We start from the raw sequence: 20585 nt of genomic DNA, 5'->3' as shown, positions 1-20585 counted from the left end.
TTGTTCTTCTGGAGTGGTGGATTTGCTGCAGGTCTCCCACAGGTCTTCCATCTTGTCCTCCTATGCCCGGCACTGGGCTTCTTTCTCGCGTTGGTGCGGTCTGCTAGGTGCTGACCCCGCCTCCGTGGATCCCTTGCGGGTCTTGGATTTTCTTGCTGAGGGGTTTTCCTTGGGCTTGGCCCCTTCTTCCCTAAGGGCCCAGTGGGCGGCCTTGCGGGCCTTCCGCAGTCCGGATTTCGACGGGCTGGATTCCCTGGTGGCTCGTTTGCTCCGGAGTTGTTTTCTCTGTCGCCCTCGGACGCTCTGCCTGTCTCCCCCTTGGGATCTCCCTCTCGTTCTGCGAGCCCTTCAGGGTCCCCCCTTTGAACCCCTGGCCTCGGTGGCTCTGTGGTTTCTCACTTTTAAGGTGGTTTTCCTGGTGGCCGTTGTGTCTGCCGGGCGGATGGGCGAGCTGGGTTCGTTCCTCCGCTCCCCTCCCTTCTTGCGGGTTTTGCCTGACAGGTTGATTCTCCGTCATGACCCCCGTTTTCTTCCCAAGGTTCCTTCCTTGGTGAACCGGTCTCGGGAGGTGTCATTGCCTTCTTTCCCTCCCGACACGGATCCTTCCTTGTCCTTGCTGGATGTCCGGCGTGCTGTTTTGGTTTATCTTGAGCGCACGTCTTCCCTTTCCCGGTGTGATAGCCTGTTCGTGACTTTCGGTCCCGTTCATTCTGGCATCAAGCCCTCTCTTTCCACCTTGAGTCGCTGGCTTAAACAGGCTATCCTACTTTCCTATGCTTCACTGGGTTCGGTGGTACCGGCGGGGGTCCAGGGTCGTTCCACTAGGAGTGTGTCTGTGTCCTAGGCCTCCTTCAAGGGTGTCTCCACTGAGGAGATTTGTCGGGCGGCGACGTGGTCGTCCCCCCACATGTTCATGGAACATTATCGCGTTGTCTTGGGTGGTTCTGTACCTGGGGACTTCGCTGGGGCCGTTCTGAGTGCGGGAGCTGTGGCTCCTTGATGGCCCTTTATTTTTGTCTTGATTCAGGTTTGCTGGAATTCCTGTTTTCTTTTCATTTGTACTGAATAAACCTTGTGTTGGTTTTTCTGCATCACCGTGTGGTGTTGTTCTTCTTGTGGTCAATGAAGCCTTTTGGCTTGGGTATTTGCTCACTTTGTAAGTCATGTGGCGAGGAAGGCTAACGAGGAGGTAATACCCCGGTTACTTACCGGTAATCTTCATTACTCCGAGTATAGTCTTCCTCGCCACATGAGTTCCCTCCCCCCTCCCTGTCAGGCTATCGGCTTCATTGTTTGCTTGGTGGTTCAGGCTGTTGGTTGGGCCGGCCCGCCTCTTATAGAGGTCAGGGGTGACTGGTCGGCCATGTTGGGAGGGGGTGGGAGACTTTTTTGCTTTGGAGGGTTCTGTCGTGGAGCTGAAGCTCACTATGTAAGTCATGTGGCGAGGAAGACTATACTCGGAGTAATGAAGATTACCGGTAAGTAACCGGGGCATTAATGGTAAGCAATGGCCGGATACTAAGCCTACTTTACATTGGCATGGTCCACTGGAGGAGGTCCACGAAGCTGCCTGGTGGGCAAGACCTAGAAACCTTTGTAATGTTGGCCTCATATGTTTTATACTTCCGTGGGAGTTAAAAAATGTGTGTGAAATTTTCGATCTTCTTAATCTCCATCCAAGGACCATATAAAATACCTGATAGCTTAAAAAAAAAAAAATTAGGGATTGTGAAGTTTACGCCCAGGGCGGGTGAAATACACAGTGATAAAGCTAAAGGCATGTAAGTCAGATTGCAATATTGAAATTAATTAATAATAACCTTCAAACCCGTGCAATAACAAAACCCAAGGTGATCAACATCTTTGCACGCATAAAGCAACTATAGACAGGCAGTACCCCCAATGGTATTTGGTATTAGTCTACTCATTTGGAACATACATTATTAGTATGTTATGACTCGTATAACCACTTTTACATTTTCCAGTGCCTGCTAAGCATAACAAGAGGCAGCCCTATGCCCCCTGTTCCAAATCTTTATCTCAGATTTCCCCTCTTCTTATGTTAGGCACATTATCAAAAGGCAGCCATTTTGCCTCCACAACATCCTTAACCCCTTCCATGCTGGTGACGAACCCCAGCCGTCACGCTCTGCGGCGCTCGTGTGCTGATGACGGCTGGGGTTCGTCACGGCCCGCCCTGTTCTTTTGTTTACCGCACAGCGGCGGAAACGGCCCAGCATGGAAGGGGTTAAATAAAATGTTCACAGAATTTTTTTTTCGTTATAGCTATACTGGAACTTAGGCACAAGGTGGAGCAATTGTGACATAAATAGTTGCATGTACAGAAATGCAATGATTTAATTTGTAGTCAATTTCTTCCTGTGTATGTGACACTGAGCAGATGAGTTTTACTTATAGAAGCTACTAAAACGATTATCTACAAACACCACAAGCAAATTGGAGGGCAAGGAAACGTTTTTGCGCCTTACTGATGTGCAGGTCTTCTCTGATAGCTCCCACCGTCTCCTTTCAGATCAAACTTGAATAGGTGCAAATAGAATCCGTGATTCCTCCGGGCACAACCTTTCACCTTTATTTTCCAGTGACACACATGCTTTCTCTTTGCCTTGATAGAAACATTTGTTGATTGGGCATGCAGCTATCAGTGAATTCAGCAACTCGGCTATGGAGAGTTTGAGCTGCATAGACAGTGCATACACAGTCACAGAGCCACCTCCGGCACTGGAAAGACTCCCACCCTCCACAGCAGAGTTGGAAAAGTGCTTGTAATGACTGTAAACTGTTCAGAACAACCAGTGGCGCTTACAGCAGACAACCAGCCCAATGAGGCAGACACCAGTACACAAATAGATATAGTTACCAAAAAAGATTCACATATCAGGCCTATTTAAATATCAATACAAACAGGCTAGAGAGAGAGTCTTCCCTACACCAAATTCAAAACACCAGGAATAAAGTCATTGGCAACTTAACAATTTCAATGAAAGTCTCTTGCTCCATATTAGGAAGAAAAGGAAGGAACCCTCGTTTTTTTTTAAAGAACCCTCACGCACCAACCTAGTTGGTGACAGGCTTCATCATTGGATTCCCACCCTGGGTGCCGAATGCCTCAGGGGTGTGCTTTGATGCCAGATTTTCAGTGGAACAGGGACATTTTTTTAATATTGTGGGAAAAGTGCAATTGATATAAAATTGACTCAAGGCCATCCACCAGTTCAGGTATTTGTTAATGGTGGTCTTGGGCAAGTTTAAAAACAGTGTAGGATGTCTTCAAGAGTACAATGGTGCTGTGCATCCCTTTTTCATCTGGTCAACATGTTTCAGCCATTTACCACTGAGTGCCCATAAGGATCAATATGGCTTTCGTAAGGACCAAAATCTGTGATGTGCATGCACCCACATGCGCGGCAAGATTGTTTTTCAAACTTACACACAATGAATCACCTCCTGTGACTGTTTCTGTTGAATAAAGAATGAAATATAAGAAGAGAGACACTTGTAGTTATGTTGGTAGCATTTTTTCAGTTAAAACACAGGGAACAATAGCATAAGCCTAGGCTGAGCGTAAAAAGGGCATGCATTATGTCCCACAAATGTTGGAATCTTCTGCAAACAATAATAGTGTACCCCTGCATACTGAATCATGCTGTGGCTCATTCGCAAGCCATACCCAATACAATGGTGGTGACTGCGCAATATTTTAGGTTACATAACACGTGAATGAAGACATGTGTCACACTTGTGTACATAGGTAAATACATTAAAAAAATCTTTGATCCACCTGTTGTACAGTTTTCTTTGCAACATGGTGGCTCCAAGAGGGTGGACCCTATTGTCACACTGCAATATCATCAATATGAAGACTTATATTAACTTAAAAGCGTCCATACTATGGTAGGCGTGGTCTGTGCTGCCCTCTCCACCACCCCCCCATTTTCCTAACTTATTTCGTCAAGGCATTTCATTCTTTGATACATCTTCTTTGTCTCCTCTTGAGCCCCATATCTTACTGTGAGTGTCTTACAGCCAGCAGTACATTTCTTCAGTTTTCAGTAAATGGACTGTCATCTTCGTTGTGTATGTCTTGCATCTAATGTTGCTGCGATGTTCGAAGATCCGCGTTTTGACTTTTATGGTGGTCATCCCTATATACCATAGTTTGCTTGGCAGGTACTGAGGTATACAATTTTGGTAGAATTCCAATTGGTGTGTTTTCTTAGTGTACATGTCTTTCTTAGTTCCAAGTTAAGTGCCTTCGTAGTACTCGGAAAATAGCAGACACTGCAATTTCCGCATGCATAGTAGCCCACTACTCCTGGTAGGCCCCAGCTATTGAGGACAGTGGTTTTTGTAGGAATAGTTTTATTTGTTGGCCATGTTGACAGCAGACTGTCCTTTTGGCTGTGTGCCTTTCTGAATGAAAATAGGAGCTTCTCCCAGTTCAGTTTTCCTGTATGCAGGACCTTCCAATGCTCATTCCCTATCTTTTTCTTTTGATTAGAGTTAGTGCTGTATGTTGCTACATATGACAAAGGGACACTGGTGTCACTGTGGGTAGCAGGTTGAAACATAACGCCCCTGTTTTGATTTTCCAAGCAGATTTAAGTTTACATCAATTTTGCCACATGCGCAAAAGGGGTGGGGCAGGATCTCCTCCACCCCTTTAAGGAGGTGGCGTAGAGATGCAGTACACATCGTCAGTACACATCGTCACTCAACCATGCAGCCGTATTATCATGTATGGGTGTTCATAACTACATTGGGCCAATACGCACGACAAAGGAATACAAAAACAACAGTATATAATTCATGAAGCCGCATTTCATATAGGAAGTCTCTTTCAGAGGCATCCAATCACATCAAGGCTATTCCCCACCTGCCAGACATTCTGGGAAATTCCTGGGACTTATCAGCAGACGCGGAGCTAGCGCACTTCTGGTAGGTCCCGGAGGTGCTATGAATCGGCTGATGGGGAGTATTTAATGCCAGCTGTAAGCCACTCACAGTAAGATACGGGGCTCGAGAGGAGACAATGGAAGTGTATCAAAGGGTGAGATGCCTTGACGAAATAAGTGAGGAAAATAAGAAGGGGACACAGACCATGCCTACCATACTATGGTTGCTTTTAAACTAATCTAAGTCTTCAGATTGATGATATTAGAGTGTGACAATAGGGTCCACCCCCTGGGAGCCACTATGTAGTAAAGACAACTGCACAACAAGTGGGTCAAAACATATTATTTATGTATTTAACTATGTACACAAGTGTGACATTAGCCTTGATTCAGATGTTATGTAACCAAAAATATTGCGCCGTCACCATCACTATATTGTGCACAGCTTGAGACAGAGCCACAGCATGATTTGGTATGCAGTGGTATAATATTAATGTTTGCTGGAGGTTCCAGCATGTGTGGGTCATAATGCATGCCCTTTTTGTTCCTAGCCTGGACTTATGCTGTTGTTCGCTGTGTTTCAATTCAAAACGTGCTACCAACATAACTACAGGTGTCTCTCTTCATGTATTTTAATCTTTACTCAAAAGAAACAGTTGCAGGAGGTGATTCATCGTGTGTATCTTTGAAAAACAAGTTTGCAGCGCATGTCTTAGATTGCATGCGCATCACAGATTTTGGTCCTGATGAAAGCCATATTGACTCTTATGGGCACTTAGTGGTAAATGGCAGAAACATGTTGACCATATGAAAAAGGGATGCACAGGACCATTATAATCTTGAAGACATCCCTCACTGTTAAACTTTCCCAGGACCACCCTTCATAAAGTACCAGAACTGGTGGATGGCCTTGAGCCAATTTTAAATCACTTGCACTTTTCTCACTCTGCTTAAAAAAAACACCTCCACAGTGAATCAGGCGTCAAAGCACACCCAGGAGGCATTTGGCATCCAGGATGGGAACTCAATGGGGAAGCATGTCACGAACTAGGTTGGTGAGCGAGGGTTCTTTAAAAAACACTAGGGTTCCTTCCTTTTCCCCATATATGGAACAAGAGACTTTCTTTAAAATTGTTACATTGGCAGCAAGTTTGTACCTGGTGTTTTGAATATTTAAATTGCGCTCATACTTTATGTGAGCATCATGTGAAACATGGCATCCACAGGTTCACGCCCTGCTGACCAAAAGCTGTAATGGTTTATCCTCCACTCTGCAAAAGTTGTTAATGTTTGAGAAACTGTATATGGCTAATATAAATTGGGTAATAGGTGCTATAAGGATACCACAGGTTTCAGAAGGTGTGCTATATATTGCGCAATCACTTTCTGTGGCACTTGCTGTGACTGAGGTTTCTAATGGTATAAGATCTTTTCTGCTTTTAACTAGTATCTACTCTGAGCTACTTCTCTTGTGGTATATAATGTCATGTATGGTGCTATGCATAGACTTGTGGAGATTTGCGAAACATAAAAGAATTTGCAACCCTTGCCAGCATGCACACAGGCAGAGAAGAACCATATACCTGTGGCAAAGTTCAACAAAACAACAATTTGGTTTCTGTGGGTGTATAAATGACCCACAATGGAAAACGTACTTGATTTGCTCATGCGCACATTATTGTGTGATATAGAGTCATGTCTCTGCTACCTCGCACCACAAATAAAGGTAGCAGCACTCACAGGTAGTGGACAGTCACCTTTAGACATGTGTATGCAACAAAAAGAGAGCATTGTCAGTTCGCTTGTCTAGGGACATTGTGGAAGAGATTGCAAGCTCTTCCCTGCAACAAGAAGTTCTTTGCCTGGCCACAGAGAGCACTGAGGAAAGCACACTGTCTTTGCTATTGCACATTCACAGAAATTCTATGTACTATTTATGCTCATGGGTCTAAGGAAAAACACTGCCTTGGCTAGCCTGCATGCATCACTGAAAATAAAGCATGCTCTTTGTGTGTGCATGTGTAGTAAAAAGGAACCTCTGCCTGTGCTGGCATGGGTGCTCAGCAGAGCTTGGGAGGACGGACTGGGACTTCACTTGCTAAGATCATGCTGCCACAAACATTTTGAGACACCCCACACGTGCAATTCTTAGTGAAATCAGGGGCTGTCCATTTAGAGGTAGGGGATGTCTGGAGAAATATGGGAATGCCATCTTGAGTAACAATAAACATTAGAACAAAAACCCTACTGCTTCTGTCTCGAGTGCTGTATGTACCCCTATGCCAGGCCCCCCAGTAATCAGTGGATCACTCATGGAAGGAGACTCAAGTCTTTTGGGCTGGCCAATACTAGAACCTCTTGGGAAGTTTGACATGTGACTGAGTCTGAAGCCCCTGCAAGTCCAAAAAAGCCCTCATTTGTAAGTAAATCTCTCTATGTTCTTTCAGCCCAGTCTGCCTATGCGTGGAAAGGGCCATTTGATCGGAAGCAGAGTTAGCCGGTTGCGTGAACACAAGTGTACCATAGCCAGCAACAGCAATTGTTTGTTCCTCTTTGATTGTCATGTGGATGATGTAACATTGAAACACCCCCTTTACAGCTCTGCTTTTCTGCTCACCTTCTGTAGGGCTTCTCAACCTGCTGAGCACCTGAGCCGCTGGAACGGGCTGAGCCTCCCCCTCCTGCACCCGCACGAAGCCTCCCTCCCAGGCCAGCGGGACTTGCTTTGGGCTTTTCTTTGGTTCTTTTTGTTTGTTTTTTGTTTGTTTGTTTGTTTGTTTCCCCATTTGCTGTGTCTTCCTGTCCATCCGTTCTGGCAGTCAGTTCTGTTCCTCGATAAACCCAATATCTTTTCCAAGCTCAAGCCTCCAGCTCAGAAACATTACTGGTCGGTACCATCTGCTGATAGGACAGTAGGCAAGCAGTATGATGCTCATCTACCAGTGGCACAGCGGTCTACTGGATAGCAGATGTGGTCCCGATGTAGAACTGGTGCCCCTCTGTTGGGATGCTTGTCCCCTGGCAAGGTGCGTGTACAATCGTAGGTTCACTGACCCACTGGCATTATACTTATCTACCAGTGGTATGTTTGTTCAGTATGTGGTATGCTAGTCCTAGAGTGAGATTCTGGTCCTCTAGTGAGATGCTTGTCCATCAGTGTGTTGCTAGTATTCTGTAAGGACCTTGATCCTTGCTGGTGGATTGGTGTGATGCAGATATACTAGCAGGACACTGGCCTAATGGTTGAAGGGTGCTCTGATGATGGGATTCTGGTGCAGTTGTGGATGAAACTTATTCAAGTGAAAAATGCAGGCCCAGAAGTAGAATGTTAGCCCACTGGCAGTATCCAAGTCTGCGGTCCAGACAGTGGTCCACCTGCAGGCTATGGCTCTACAGCAGGGTGCCTGTGCCCTGGGGCTCTTCCAGCTTTAGGGACTCAGAATATGTCCTTCTCTGAAGTTTCTGGAATACATTTCTTGCATTCTGTACAGTGTCAGGCACCAGGAATTCCAATGTGTGCACCTAATTTGCACCAAAAGATCTTCCGCCCTGCCATCTTCATGCGCTCAGCATGGGAAGGTTGAAAGGATGGTTATCCTAGAGTGAGAAAAACAGCCAACTACTCATCCGCACTGAAAGAAAATGTGCTCCACAAACCCGATTTTTTGAGGCATAAAAAAGACTGTGGAGCATATTAGCAAGCGCAATATCGCCACTTTAGCTGGACTTTTTCCCGCTATAGCAGCGATATGTTTATCGCCCTATTAGCAAGCTGTCGCTAACAGCAGTTAGCGACAGCTTTTAGGCGATAGTTACAAGTTTGCTGCCTGCTTTGCATGTCAGCGATATTTATCACTAATGACATGCAAAGTGGGTGTACCCAACTTGTTAGCGACTGAAAACAGTCGCTAACACAGCTATCGCTTATTAGCAAGGCAGGCAAAGCGATAAAAAAAATCGCTATAAACTAACACCTGCTAAAAAGTTGACATACCTGTATAGTCAATGGGGGTGGATTATCAGATTAAGCCCCCATTGGCGTTAATGCGAGAATATCGCTGGATGTCCAGCGATGTTCTCGCATTTCGCCACTATCACTGGATATTTTAGCACAATGGAGAAAAACGTTGCTAATAGCATGTTTTCTCCGCTAAAATATCCAGCTATAGCCAGCGATAAAAAAAAGTCGCTAACCTCGTTAAGCGATAAATATCGCTTTTTTTTGCCAATAGGCCCCTGTGTTTTTTGCCAGCCTTCTCGTCCTTCTAAGTTCTGCTCTCCCTATTTTCAATTCTCCCTTCAGCAGCTCCCACCCACTATGCTTCACTCTCCTTTGTGTGCTCGCCTGTTTCCAACTTTATCCCTTATGCTTTATCAGCTCCCACCATGCTTGCTTCAATCTCTGTGCCCCCAAAATATCAAAGTCAGTAAATCGTTTGATATCAATATCAGATCCTAAACATTGATATAAAATTATTCCCAATTGGAGTTAATAATTTAAAATCTGCACTCAGTCGGATTAAATTTTTATAAATTTAGGACCAGATATTTATGTCAGACAATATTTCTGCATACGATACGTTGACATACAATCTTTGACCGTGTTCGCCCTCTCTCCTCGTCAGCTCCTGCCCTCCTTTCTCCATCCCAGCTTTGCCCTGTCTCCTCTCATCAGCTCTTATTCTCTCCTTGTTCTACCTCTAGCCCCTCTGTAGCTACTACATGTGCCCCATCTCCATCTTTTGTGGTTTCTCCTCACCCTTCTCTCTTTGTTTGACACATTCATTAGTTTTTGTTCGATCCTTTTTCTCACCTTATTGCTCTTTCTCCCCACAGGAGATTATGCCCTTCCTCATTGTATACTCGCTTCTCCAGTTTGAAAGGTTCTCTGTTCTCCATGACTGGCCTTTCACCCAGTCTACTCTCCCTTTTTTACACTCTCTGTGCCGGGTATCCCTAAAAATGCTCTTGTTTCCCTACGTTCCCCCATCCGCACATTCAGCGCCACTTCTGTTCAGTGCGTCGATAAATGGGTAACACTCTTCAGACCTGATCTGCAAGTGTCTTAGCCCCCCTGCAGTGGCATAGCCCCCTTGCAGTGGCATAGCCCCCCTGAAGTGGAATAGCCCCTTTGATTGTTTTACAGGACTGGGAGCAGCTTTGTCAAGGCGCCTGGATTTGTACGTACACCCGCGGTCATACACCCGGGCAGGGCTGGATTGATCACTCATCTATCTAGCCGCTCCATCAAGGCCTCTGGGGCTGGTCATTTGCTGATTTAAGACCGCCTCGGTGTATGTGATCACAAACCTCCTTTGTTCCCTCATCAAGCCAGGAGAGTCTCCAGCAGAAGCAACAGGTTAATGCTGTATTAACATTACTAATGGTAAAGGCATTGCCAGGATATTGATTTTTGTCTCTAGATGGAATCCTCTGCTGGGATTAATTTCTCACTGATCCGCTTGCTTTGTCTCCCTGGTACCATGCTGTCATCACCAGCTACTGGGCTGCTGATAGAAAACAGCCCCATTCTTCCTTCTCATGCCCTACCTTTCCTCTGAGCTATAGCATACGAGCATTTAACAGGGGGGTAAATTACATCGTTTTAAATAACTTTAATATTGCATGCATTTATCTTAGTTTTACAGTCATTTCAATTAGTTAATGGTCAAGCTATTGAAATTGAAATGCCCAAAGTTGCAGTCAAGGGCAGCACCACATCTTGTTCTCAAGTCTGTTTCTGTGTCTCACTCTCATCGAGCGGTAGCCAGTGGCGCTTAGTTGTCAGTCTGTTAGCCTCAACTCATCTCAAGGGCGTGTTTTAGCTGCCATTGCACGCCATAAAGCATGCATTCATACACTCCAAGTGTACAGCCAATCAGTAGACTGCAAGACATGGAGTCATAGTGGAGAAGTGTGGCTCAATGGTTAGAGAGCGTCAGACCCTGATGCAGAGGTCTAGCCCGGGACCAGGGTTCAATTCCCGTCACGGCTGGTCTTGGGCTCAATTTCCGCAGACCTGATAATTCTCGCCTCGGTGCCTATTCTAATCATGGGTCCCACTCTGCAACTCTGGGCAGCAGCTTGCTTAATCTCCATGACGGCCCCAACAAGGCTAGGATGCCTGGCTTCATCTTGGGGGAGCCCAGGAGTGGGCACTTCACAGGGAAAAGCCAGGAAGGGTTCCACAGCGGTATGCGTACAAGCGCCTGAGATACCCCTTTAGGGGTCGATTCGGGCGCTGTACAAATACTACTACATTTACATTTACATGCACTCCAGACTGTGCTATTGTGCACTCCAAAGTGTTCTCTTTTATATTCCAGGATCAATAATCCTGGATTTTAAGTTTTACAGCCATACCTTGCTTTAAGAACGTCCAAGCCAAGGCCAGTGACAGAGTCTGGATGTGATCTTTTAGGAAACAGGTCAAACATAAATACTAAAAGTTCCTAAAATCTTATGAAAAACTTCATACAGATTTTAAAACCGATACAGGTAACAAATACAAAACACACCACCTGAGGAGGTTTTTTATATCGTAAGACTGCTCTCTGTCACCAAAGCTCAAGAAAATGCATGTTTCACCATCAAAGGTTTCTGTGGCTGGCTATGGAATCTCTTCGTAGCAAATAATAAAGATATTCGAAAGAATATGGAAAATAACACAGTAGAATACTGTAGAACACTTTTCTACTTATTGATATAAATATAAGTGTGAATAAATGTTAAATCCAATAGCTTCCCCTGGTAAATGAATCTAAAATTATTAAAGTATCATTGTTTTTGCCATAATAACAAGATCATCTTTCACTATATGTGCAAGATTCCCCATGTACCGGAAAAATCTAGGGGCTTATTTACAAGCCCCTTGCGCCACCTGGGATTATTTACAAGCCCCTTGCGCCACCTGGGCTTATTTACAAGCCCCTTGCGCCACCTGTATGTCACTGTTCCCATGTTAAAAATGACACAAACATGGTGCAAGGGGTTTGTAAATAAGCCCCTAGTGTTATGTAAAAGCATGTTGCCAGTTGTTTGATTTTGTTTCTATGCTGCCTGAGCACTTTGGATCCAGTCCAACCACGTTTCCATCCTCTAAAAAATAATAATAATCCTGAGCTTATAAAGCGCCTGGTTACACTAGCCAGTGTGTCCCCACGCTGTACCGCTGAGGAACCCATCCTGGCCTGTTCCTGTGAGGCGCCCACTCCTGGGCACCCGCAAGGCAGATGTTGCTACCAGTTTCACAAATTGTTCCAAGTGTAGCAAGCTGCTAGGCAGATGTTACTGCCAGTTTCACAAATTGTTTGAAGTGTAGGAAGCAGCTAAGCTGATGTTGCTATCAGTATCACAAATAGTTCAAGCGTGGCAAGCAACTAAACAGACAATGTTACCAGTTTCACAAATAGTTCCAAGTGTAGCAAGCAGCTAAACAGACAATGTTACCAGTTTCACAAATTGTTCCAATCATAGCAAGCAGCTAAGCAGATGTTGCTGCCAGTTTCATAAGTGCATGCTTAATATTGCAAGCCAAATGTAATTCCAGACATCGCCCCCCTTCCAGCCTTTGTATTCTCTTGGGTGATCCCCATTCATGCAGGTTATGAGTAGGGGTGGGTCTGGGCGGAATTCTGCGGAGTTACCTAAAAACTCAGCAAGATTCTGCTGGTGTCCGCGAGCGGCGAAGTTCAGTACGTCACACTGCTTGTGATGAATTTTCGCGTCGGGAGCTTGTCCCACACTGTAAAATCAGCATGAACGGCACCACACATCGTACCAGAGGGCTCTTCTTCTTTCTGTCGCTTGAGTAGATTTTCTACGCAAGCAGCAGCTTTCTCAGATTAACATGAGGGGTATAGACCTACCGCGACCACCCATGTTGAGAAATCTCGCCACGAGGCGGTCTAGCTCTCGATTTTCTCGCTTCTTGCTTGCGCTCACCAACTTAATGCACCAGTTGGCGGAAAATTCACTCTGCCTTTAAAGTTCCTCTAGCAATGTCTAGTGATGAAACAACCATAAACTGAAGTACAACTCTCCTAACTCTACCTCTGCTCTTCCCTCACCCATGTCATCTTTCCAACCATTTATAGAATTCATTACCTACTTCATCCATCAGGAGGTGCTAATGGCTATGGGGATGCCTCACTGGGCATCTGGGGGAGGAAGGTGGTCTGCTTGAAGGAGGGAGGTTTATTGGAGTATTGTGGCTCTTATTGTGCTCATATCTTTCACAGCACGGCCCACTGCATTGTTGCATGAGCTAAAGACTAGAATGGTACATGTAGTGAGGTCTGGTGCCACAGGCTCCTCAAATGTACATACTCTGACTTGTGATGTGGCAAAATGTATGGAGGAGGACCAACATCAGAAAGCAATTGGGTATATAAAACAGATTCCTCTGCCATCCTCTAAATAGCATCTCAAGCTGCACCAGTCGGTGTTCTACTATTTTTGATCTCTGTCTTGCAATGCAAAGGATTCTAGGGAGCCAAGTCAGGCTTTTCTCATACAGACTAAGAACTACGATTCCCATCAGGTACAGGATTAGATGATATACTTTGTGATCTGTTTCAGCATGGCCACCCTGTCAATTCAGTTTATTCTGTCCAGCTGTTCCTCACCTGCCCCAATGTCTATAAAGGGAAAATGTACGCATTTCCAGTCCCAGAAACTAGAAAAGCTGTCCCATAGAAGAGAACCAGGTTCCCTTGTGGACAGTGGAGTAGTGGCAGAAGGTATGTAAGAAGGTCCCAGATACTACCTGAAGACTCCTTCCACACTATGAGAAGGTAGAAGAGGGTGGCAGATCATTCTCTATGGTATTACCCATTTCTTTGAAACTTTTTTAGAATTATTTACTAATATTTAGCAAATAGCATAATGCGACGCAAAGCATTGCATCGATTTACTTACCATTATAAAAGTCTGCAGGTGCAGCAAAAAATTGCACTGTGGCAAATGAGCGTCCATGCAACGTAACTATTAACCCCTCTTGTATGTAAAAATCTTCCTTTTCTATGAACAACTAACGTAAAAAATCATGAAAACATGGTTGTTCCCTCCTAAGCTGTGGTGAATCATTTTCTTATATTGCTTTGTAATTGGGTAGAACTTTAGAGCCAACTAAGGCCAATTGAGTGCCATGCTGACCTCTATGAATCTGTGTGATTGTACATAACTGTTCAGAGAACCAGCTACATACTCAGTGTAGGGGTCACCTGGATGGTTAGTGACCCAGAATTGACATATCCTTTGCGGATGTATGACGTTAGAACGCATACGTTTACCACGACCTACCATTACAACGCGGTCATAACAACGAAAGTTGTTACCACGCATTGCGCTGGGGGGGCGCAAAATTAAATAATTTAATTTACTATTCCAACACCAGTCCCCGTGGATAGTAGGGAAGGTGTTGGGATAGTAAATTAAATCATTTGCTATCCTTGAGCGCCCCCCAGCGCAATGCGTGGTAACAACTTTTGTTGTTACGACCGCGTTGTAATGGTAGGTCGTGGTAACGCGCGCGTTGTAAGCGTTGCATACCATCCTTTGCCATCATTTTGATATTGCATCATTTTGCCTCCAGGTCTCCTTAACAAGCCACTCTGTTACCTTCACTCTATAACCACCCGTCCATCATCAGAAGGCTCTCTTGCAGTTGTACATATGTGAACACCCCAACTAAATTCTGTTGGGGATACTCCCTATGCAGATTTGGTATTCTGGATTAACTTCTATCTATTCAAAACAACCAGATCTCACCCTATCACCAACAGTAAGAAGATCACCTACTTCATGAAGAGTAGAGATTCCAGGATATGAGGGCTGGGTGGTAGATATCCTGAATTTACTGAACCATAAAGAGAAAGGGGAATAGGAAATGGGCAACTGGTGCCCCCTCCCCCACAGTGTGGCTCCAGTTAGTTAAGTTACCTCTGGTAAGATTGCACATCAGTGGAGGCTTATGGTTTCACAAGTAGCATTATAACTCTCACTTCCTTTTACTCAAGCAGAGCTTGCCATGTTGACTTCTAGGATGCTAGTTTGAAGAAACATCTGAATTATGGAGACAGCGGTTAACTACGACAATAATGACGGGAAATTGCATGTTATTGCAGTCTCTGAGGGGTGAAATAGAACTGTCGCGTCTTACATTATTCTGGGATTTGTTTGCATTTTGAATATTCACAAATTTGGCATGATCCTGGGAGGATGGTAGCCACGCCCCCTAAGGCTGCATTGAATGGCTATGCCCTGTTGCCCTGCACCTCTCTACATTCCCAGCATGTGGCTTCCTTTCATCTTGTTGCCTTCCCTTGACCAGTTCCCCATGGTTCATTTGTGTTTCTCTTTCCTTTTTCCCTCTCTGCCTCCCTCGCCCCTTTTTCTCTTTTACTCCTCCCCTTCTTCTTTTTTCTTCTTATTTTTTTTCTGCACCCAGGCCGTCCGGTCAGTAACTTCTTTGACGTAATTAAACAACTTTTTTCAGACGAGAAGAGCGGGACGGCCGGCCACTCGCCCGGCAGCCCCACCAAGCCTAAAACCGGAGGCAAGCGGAACGAACCAGGCCCGCATGAGCCCGGGCACCGAGGAGAAGCCAAGTGCCCAGGCGGCGGAAGCGGCAAGGAGAAGGCAAAGGCTCCCACTTCCATCAGCATTCCAGAGCGGCCCTAGCAGCATCATGTTGTAACGAGCCAAAGCAAAATGAGATTTACCAGTCCCAGGGGAGGGGAGGCAAAACATGAAACGCTCGCTGAAACGATTAATCCTTAGGGGGGAGGGCAGGTTCTGAGATTCAAAAGCATGACGGCTTGACCCCCCCACCCACCCATGGGTAGACTGGTTGTGTATGATGGAATGACTGTTGATATGTATATATATATATATTTATTTATACATATATATTGCATACTACATAGTTAAATATACATTAAAGCACTAATATGAGACTGGGCACGTAATCAAAGTTTTGGCCACACATGATGCCGTAGCCCTGGGTTCATCACCTACATGTGCAGCAAAATCTTTCACTCAAGCCCACTTAGATATGAGTGTTCTGGAGAGGGGGGATCAAGTAGATTTGTTTTTAAGCCCCAAACCAATCGCACCAAAACCATGATGTTAAAGGCATCCAGTTCTTAACTGCTCTTATTTCTGCCTGCTGATGATCCAGAGCATGCCTAAGGGGCCCGGCTTTGCATTTTTCTTGGGTTGGGTGTGTCCTGTGACTGAGTAATCAACTGGTGAATACAGTTTGCCAATGCACTATTTCTGGAATGCACCACAATGTTCCTGTCCAGCAAAGATTTTGGGCATCCCGCAGCAGGAACATGCGTGAAGCCATAAAACTAGGTTGTTGGTACGGTAGGGATTGGTCCTGACTGCCAGGTATACAATTTGCACTCTTGCAAAGTCCCTGATTAAAAGTGTCCCCATATCTATGCTCATTGATACAATCGTATCCTGTCTGCTTGAGAAGCCCCTCATTCTTTCACTCCCAGTTATGTTGTCTGTGTGGGAAAGGGTGATGGGCATAGGGACATCTGGAAATGGGTTGAGAGACTGGGACCTCTGGAATTCTGATAGTACCACATGAAGAAGCTGTTTTTCAGGCAAACCTCACAAAGCCGGCTGTCTCAGTCCTACCAACCTTCCAGCGGGGTCAGCTTATTAGGAAATATATCATAGCTCAGTCTGCCTTACCTGTGAGTGAAGTGTGTGTTTCATGTTTGTGTCCTTGTTTTCTTAGTTTTGTCTTCCATACATCACCCCTTCTGACATCATGTTTCTTCCCATCACACACTCTTTCACTGTCTTGAAGCCTTTCTAGGGGCAGGGGAAAGCCTGAGGGATGTTCCAACTCTGGTGAAATGGGTGTTCTCACCAAGCCACCACTGCCTGCAGAGGAAGACCTGCAGGAGGAAGATCAAAGAAGTTCCTTTGTGATAATCCAGAACTGTCCATCACCATCACAAGTTCCTTCTTGAAGGTGTCTGCTGGGAAGCTTCCACTTATTGAGGTCAAGAGTAAAGGGTACACATCGCTCCATCCTCTCAGCTTCCTACAAAGTTGGTCAGTGTTTGGGAACCAAGCGGCGAAATGTCCCTTATTTTGAGGGCTCAAATCTTCTTTTTTATTTAGAAATTATCTAAGCCTAAATTCTCTGATGTTCCCCAGTGCAGTGCGAGATGAGTGCACTAAATGGGCATGATCTGTCTCGAGAAGGGGGTGTCGATAATAATTTTTCATCTGCTGTTTTTCTTGACACTCCTTTCTGAAACGAACTTCTGGTGCCAGTCAGTCGCCAGCCCCATCACAAACGACCACAATGTCTGAAATTCCTCTGATCCATTGTAACATGAGCATAAAAAGCACTACATGCCATGAATGACTTCACACCGCTGTGTTCTCAATCCAGTACTTTTCTCAAGCGTCAGAAGGGGGCATGTCAAGTACACTGTAAAAGGAAGTTTGACTAGGCAGATCCTTGTTACCTAAAGCAAGACAACAGTTCACAGAAGCACTCCAACTCTAATTTCCTTGGTCACCTCAGAGTTTGTGGTTTGTGAAGAAAGGGGGAAAGGATGTGGTGCAGCAGGCTGATGGGGGCTACAATTGTGGTGTCCTTGAGATGATAAATATATAAGCTAAAGCATCAATTTCATAGACTATGAAAACAAAGAAGAGGCTCTTTTTTCTCATGGACAATCTCTTCCAGGAGCTTTTTTTTGTAAAAAAGAAAAAAAAACAAAGATGTATCTTTTCTTTCGTTTCCATGTTATTTTTGCTGCTGACAGGGAAATGAAAAATACTCCGTGAAAGAACAAAAAATACAATTGACTTGCAGCCAAATTTGATCTCCATGGAAATTCACAGAACTGGACTATTCCTCACTGAAGAGGTTGAGGGTGATGCTGCTGTGTCCTCATTCTGTTTTTGTCAGACCTCTCTGCAGGATGGGAGTTAGGAAGTGTGCCCATGAATGGGACCATTCTGCTAGCTGGGAGCGGGGTAAAGATGCCCCTGTGAGAGTGAAACAACCCAGTCGAGTTGTGTCTGGGGGGGTACTAATTTCCACATGGACTGCAGCCTTTCTGACCTTGGATGGAAATGAAAGGGAAAGGGTGAGCGAAATTGCATTCCAGAAGCAGCAAAGCAGCAGGAACTAGTTCTGGACATAAATGGCAGAACCTCAAAGCAGCCATTTTGTCATTTAATCGCAGTACTGCTTTCTGCCTATAGGGATTCCCCAACATCCCTCTCAGTCTGAGGCAGGATTGTGCACAGCCAATAGCAGGAAGCGAGTTGGGCACATGCCTGTGGAGGAGCAGGACACCCTCTCTGACAGAAATCCCGCCACCCGTGAAGGTGGGGAGGAGAGTTCAGGCTGCCTCCTTCCCATTGTCCAGACCACCTTGAATGCAACTGAGTTTTTGCTGCCCAGTGCTTCAGTGAATGTATACCAGTGTTATTTATTTGCGACGTATAATTATTTAATTTAAACGCTTATTTATCACTTGTGTTTTATTTTCTTTATTTTTAATGTTGGGGGTCAGGGCCAGGGGGTGCTATTTATTTCCTGACACAGTTAAACAGTGTCCATCTTACTGTAAAAGGAAGGGGATGGTATGAGGAGGGTAGTTGTGGGGGGTGGGTGGGTATTGGGATGCCCGGGAAATGTAATCTTAAAGATATTGTAAACTTAAAAAATGAATGCAAAACATATTTTTATAAAGTTTTTTCTGGGGTGGGAGCGGGAGGGTAAAAGGGATGAGCAAGTGGCATTATTGTGATGTTCGGTTTAAGTTATTTTCTCGACCTGGGTATTTATATGCACATATATGTATCACAAACAAGACCGTTCCCGGTTGATTATGCGGGAAAGGTTTCATAATTCCATGTCACGACAGAGGAGGGGCGCAAGGGGATGGAACACTGGCTTTAAGAATATTTTAAACAGTGATGTTCCTGGCCTTCCACATTTTGGCTTTTGCAGATTGAAAGTGGCCTGTCGCGCCTTTGCACCTTGATGGCTGGTGCTGACTTCAAAAAGCAATACCAGGCAACTCAAAATGTCGACCCAAATAAAAAGAAAACCTTTAAAAATTAGCCTGAGTTCAAGATATTCTTTAACAAACAGCCTATATACAATTTACCTTTTGTGTTTTTTTCTTTTATCAGTTATTGAAAAAGTGTTTGTCTGAATCCAATTATTCCCATGTAGAGTGAATATTTGCTTTTGTTGTACAAACAAGCATATGGTGGCATTTTTGAGCTAAATATACAAAAGTTTCACCCTCCTCTCTCGCAGGCCCTTGAAAGCAAGGGGCTAAATTTCTACAGACAAAAACACCTTACTGCCTCCATTTTGATGGTCAACACTGTGAGACCTTCAAACTTACCCGAGCCCTAAAAGATCTTGACAAAAGCTGGAATCTGGAGGAAGGTGGTGGAACTTGAATAGATACCCAAACTAGCGATTGCTTTTACATCTTGTCTGTGACAAATTGATCGAAAACATGTTTTCTTTTCATTCTGATTGTAGCTAAATAATTTATTTTCAAATTGCAACCAAATATTTATGAATTTTAAACTGTCTACCACCTGCCCAATTCACATTCTCTGCAGGGAACAAGATCCAATGCTGGCCATGAGTCCATTTAATATTTGTGGGTTTTAATTGGTTCAAGTCACGCAGTACCTGAATAAATAGATGTATGTATTGCGACCTACAAAGGGGTAGAGAATAACCTAGTCTGTTACAAGTGATCAGCAGTGCAGTATGTTGTCTGTTTCTATTACAGAGCCCGCACGTGGCATTCAGGATCCACACCCTTGTGTCTTAGAAAATCAGGTCAAACCTGCATTGCACCGCTGGAGGCTTGTGGGTGGAAACGTTTTTCTTGCAGAGAAGGTATTGCTGTGGGGTCGGATGGAGGGGAGAGAACAGAGGAGGGAGCATGAGAAAGGAAGGGCTTTCCTCTGCTGCTCTCTTTTTGGTGTCTACTTTGCTGCCATATTCCCTGTTGTTGTGTGCTAGTTCCAAAGAAAAAGATAGCGATGCTTCCATGGCTGACACCTAGGTACTACTATAAAGCAAGGAGTGTTTTGTGTAATACACACACTATAACCATGTCTGACAGTTCCTGCTTCCCGTTTACTTTCTCCTCCCATCCTCCTCCCCGTAGACTCCATTACTTTCTTTCCCTTCTTTAATAGTAATGATTTCTTAGTTATTGTTTGTCCTTTATATTGCATACTTGTTGTCTATATGCAGACTTCATTTTGCTGTTTTTTCTCCTCTCCTTGCTCCCTCCGAGTTTCCTTTGGTTGCTCTTTCACAAGTTCTCTTTTTTCTCCCTCCACTAACATCTTTCTTTTCCTCATGTTTCCATTTCCTTCTCTCATCTGTATTGCAACTTTCCTCCTCCTCCTCCTCCTCCTCCTCCCTGTTCTGTTCTCTCTCTCTCTAGACTGCACACTCTCTGCTTCGTCTTCTCCTCCCCACTTACCTCGATGCCCTCCGTCATTTCCGCCACACATACCTGTCCGTCCAAACTTCACAAAAGACCGGAATAAGCTAAACACATGCACGTGGAAACTCTTAAAGTTAAAAAAAAAAGGCGTAGGCTGGTGGAACAATGGCCGCCCACATTCACA

The 20585-nt window shown here is 44.8% G+C and overlaps 1 protein-coding gene across 1 annotated transcript in view; it reads left to right on the top strand.

The window, feature by feature from the left end:
- The window catches only part of BRSK2 (BR serine/threonine kinase 2), a 683888-nt gene extending 665354 nt beyond the window's left edge, over positions 1–18534 (top strand). Inside the window, exon 22 of the mRNA XM_086957728.1 lies at positions 15415–18534. Coding sequence (XP_086813854.1) covers positions 15415–15599 — 185 coding nt within the window. The 3' untranslated portion in view covers positions 15600–18534. The remainder of the gene's footprint in view (positions 1–15414) is intronic.
- The last annotated feature ends 2051 nt before the right edge of the window (positions 18535–20585 follow it).

The sequence above is a fragment of the Lissotriton vulgaris genome, chromosome 2_1 (assembly GCF_964263255.1).
Source record: "Lissotriton vulgaris chromosome 2_1, aLisVul1.2, whole genome shotgun sequence".
Classification (NCBI taxonomy): Eukaryota; Metazoa; Chordata; class Amphibia; order Caudata; family Salamandridae; genus Lissotriton; species Lissotriton vulgaris.
The sequence above is the reverse complement of the archived record's forward strand: the minus strand, read 5'-3'. Positions and strand labels throughout refer to the sequence as shown.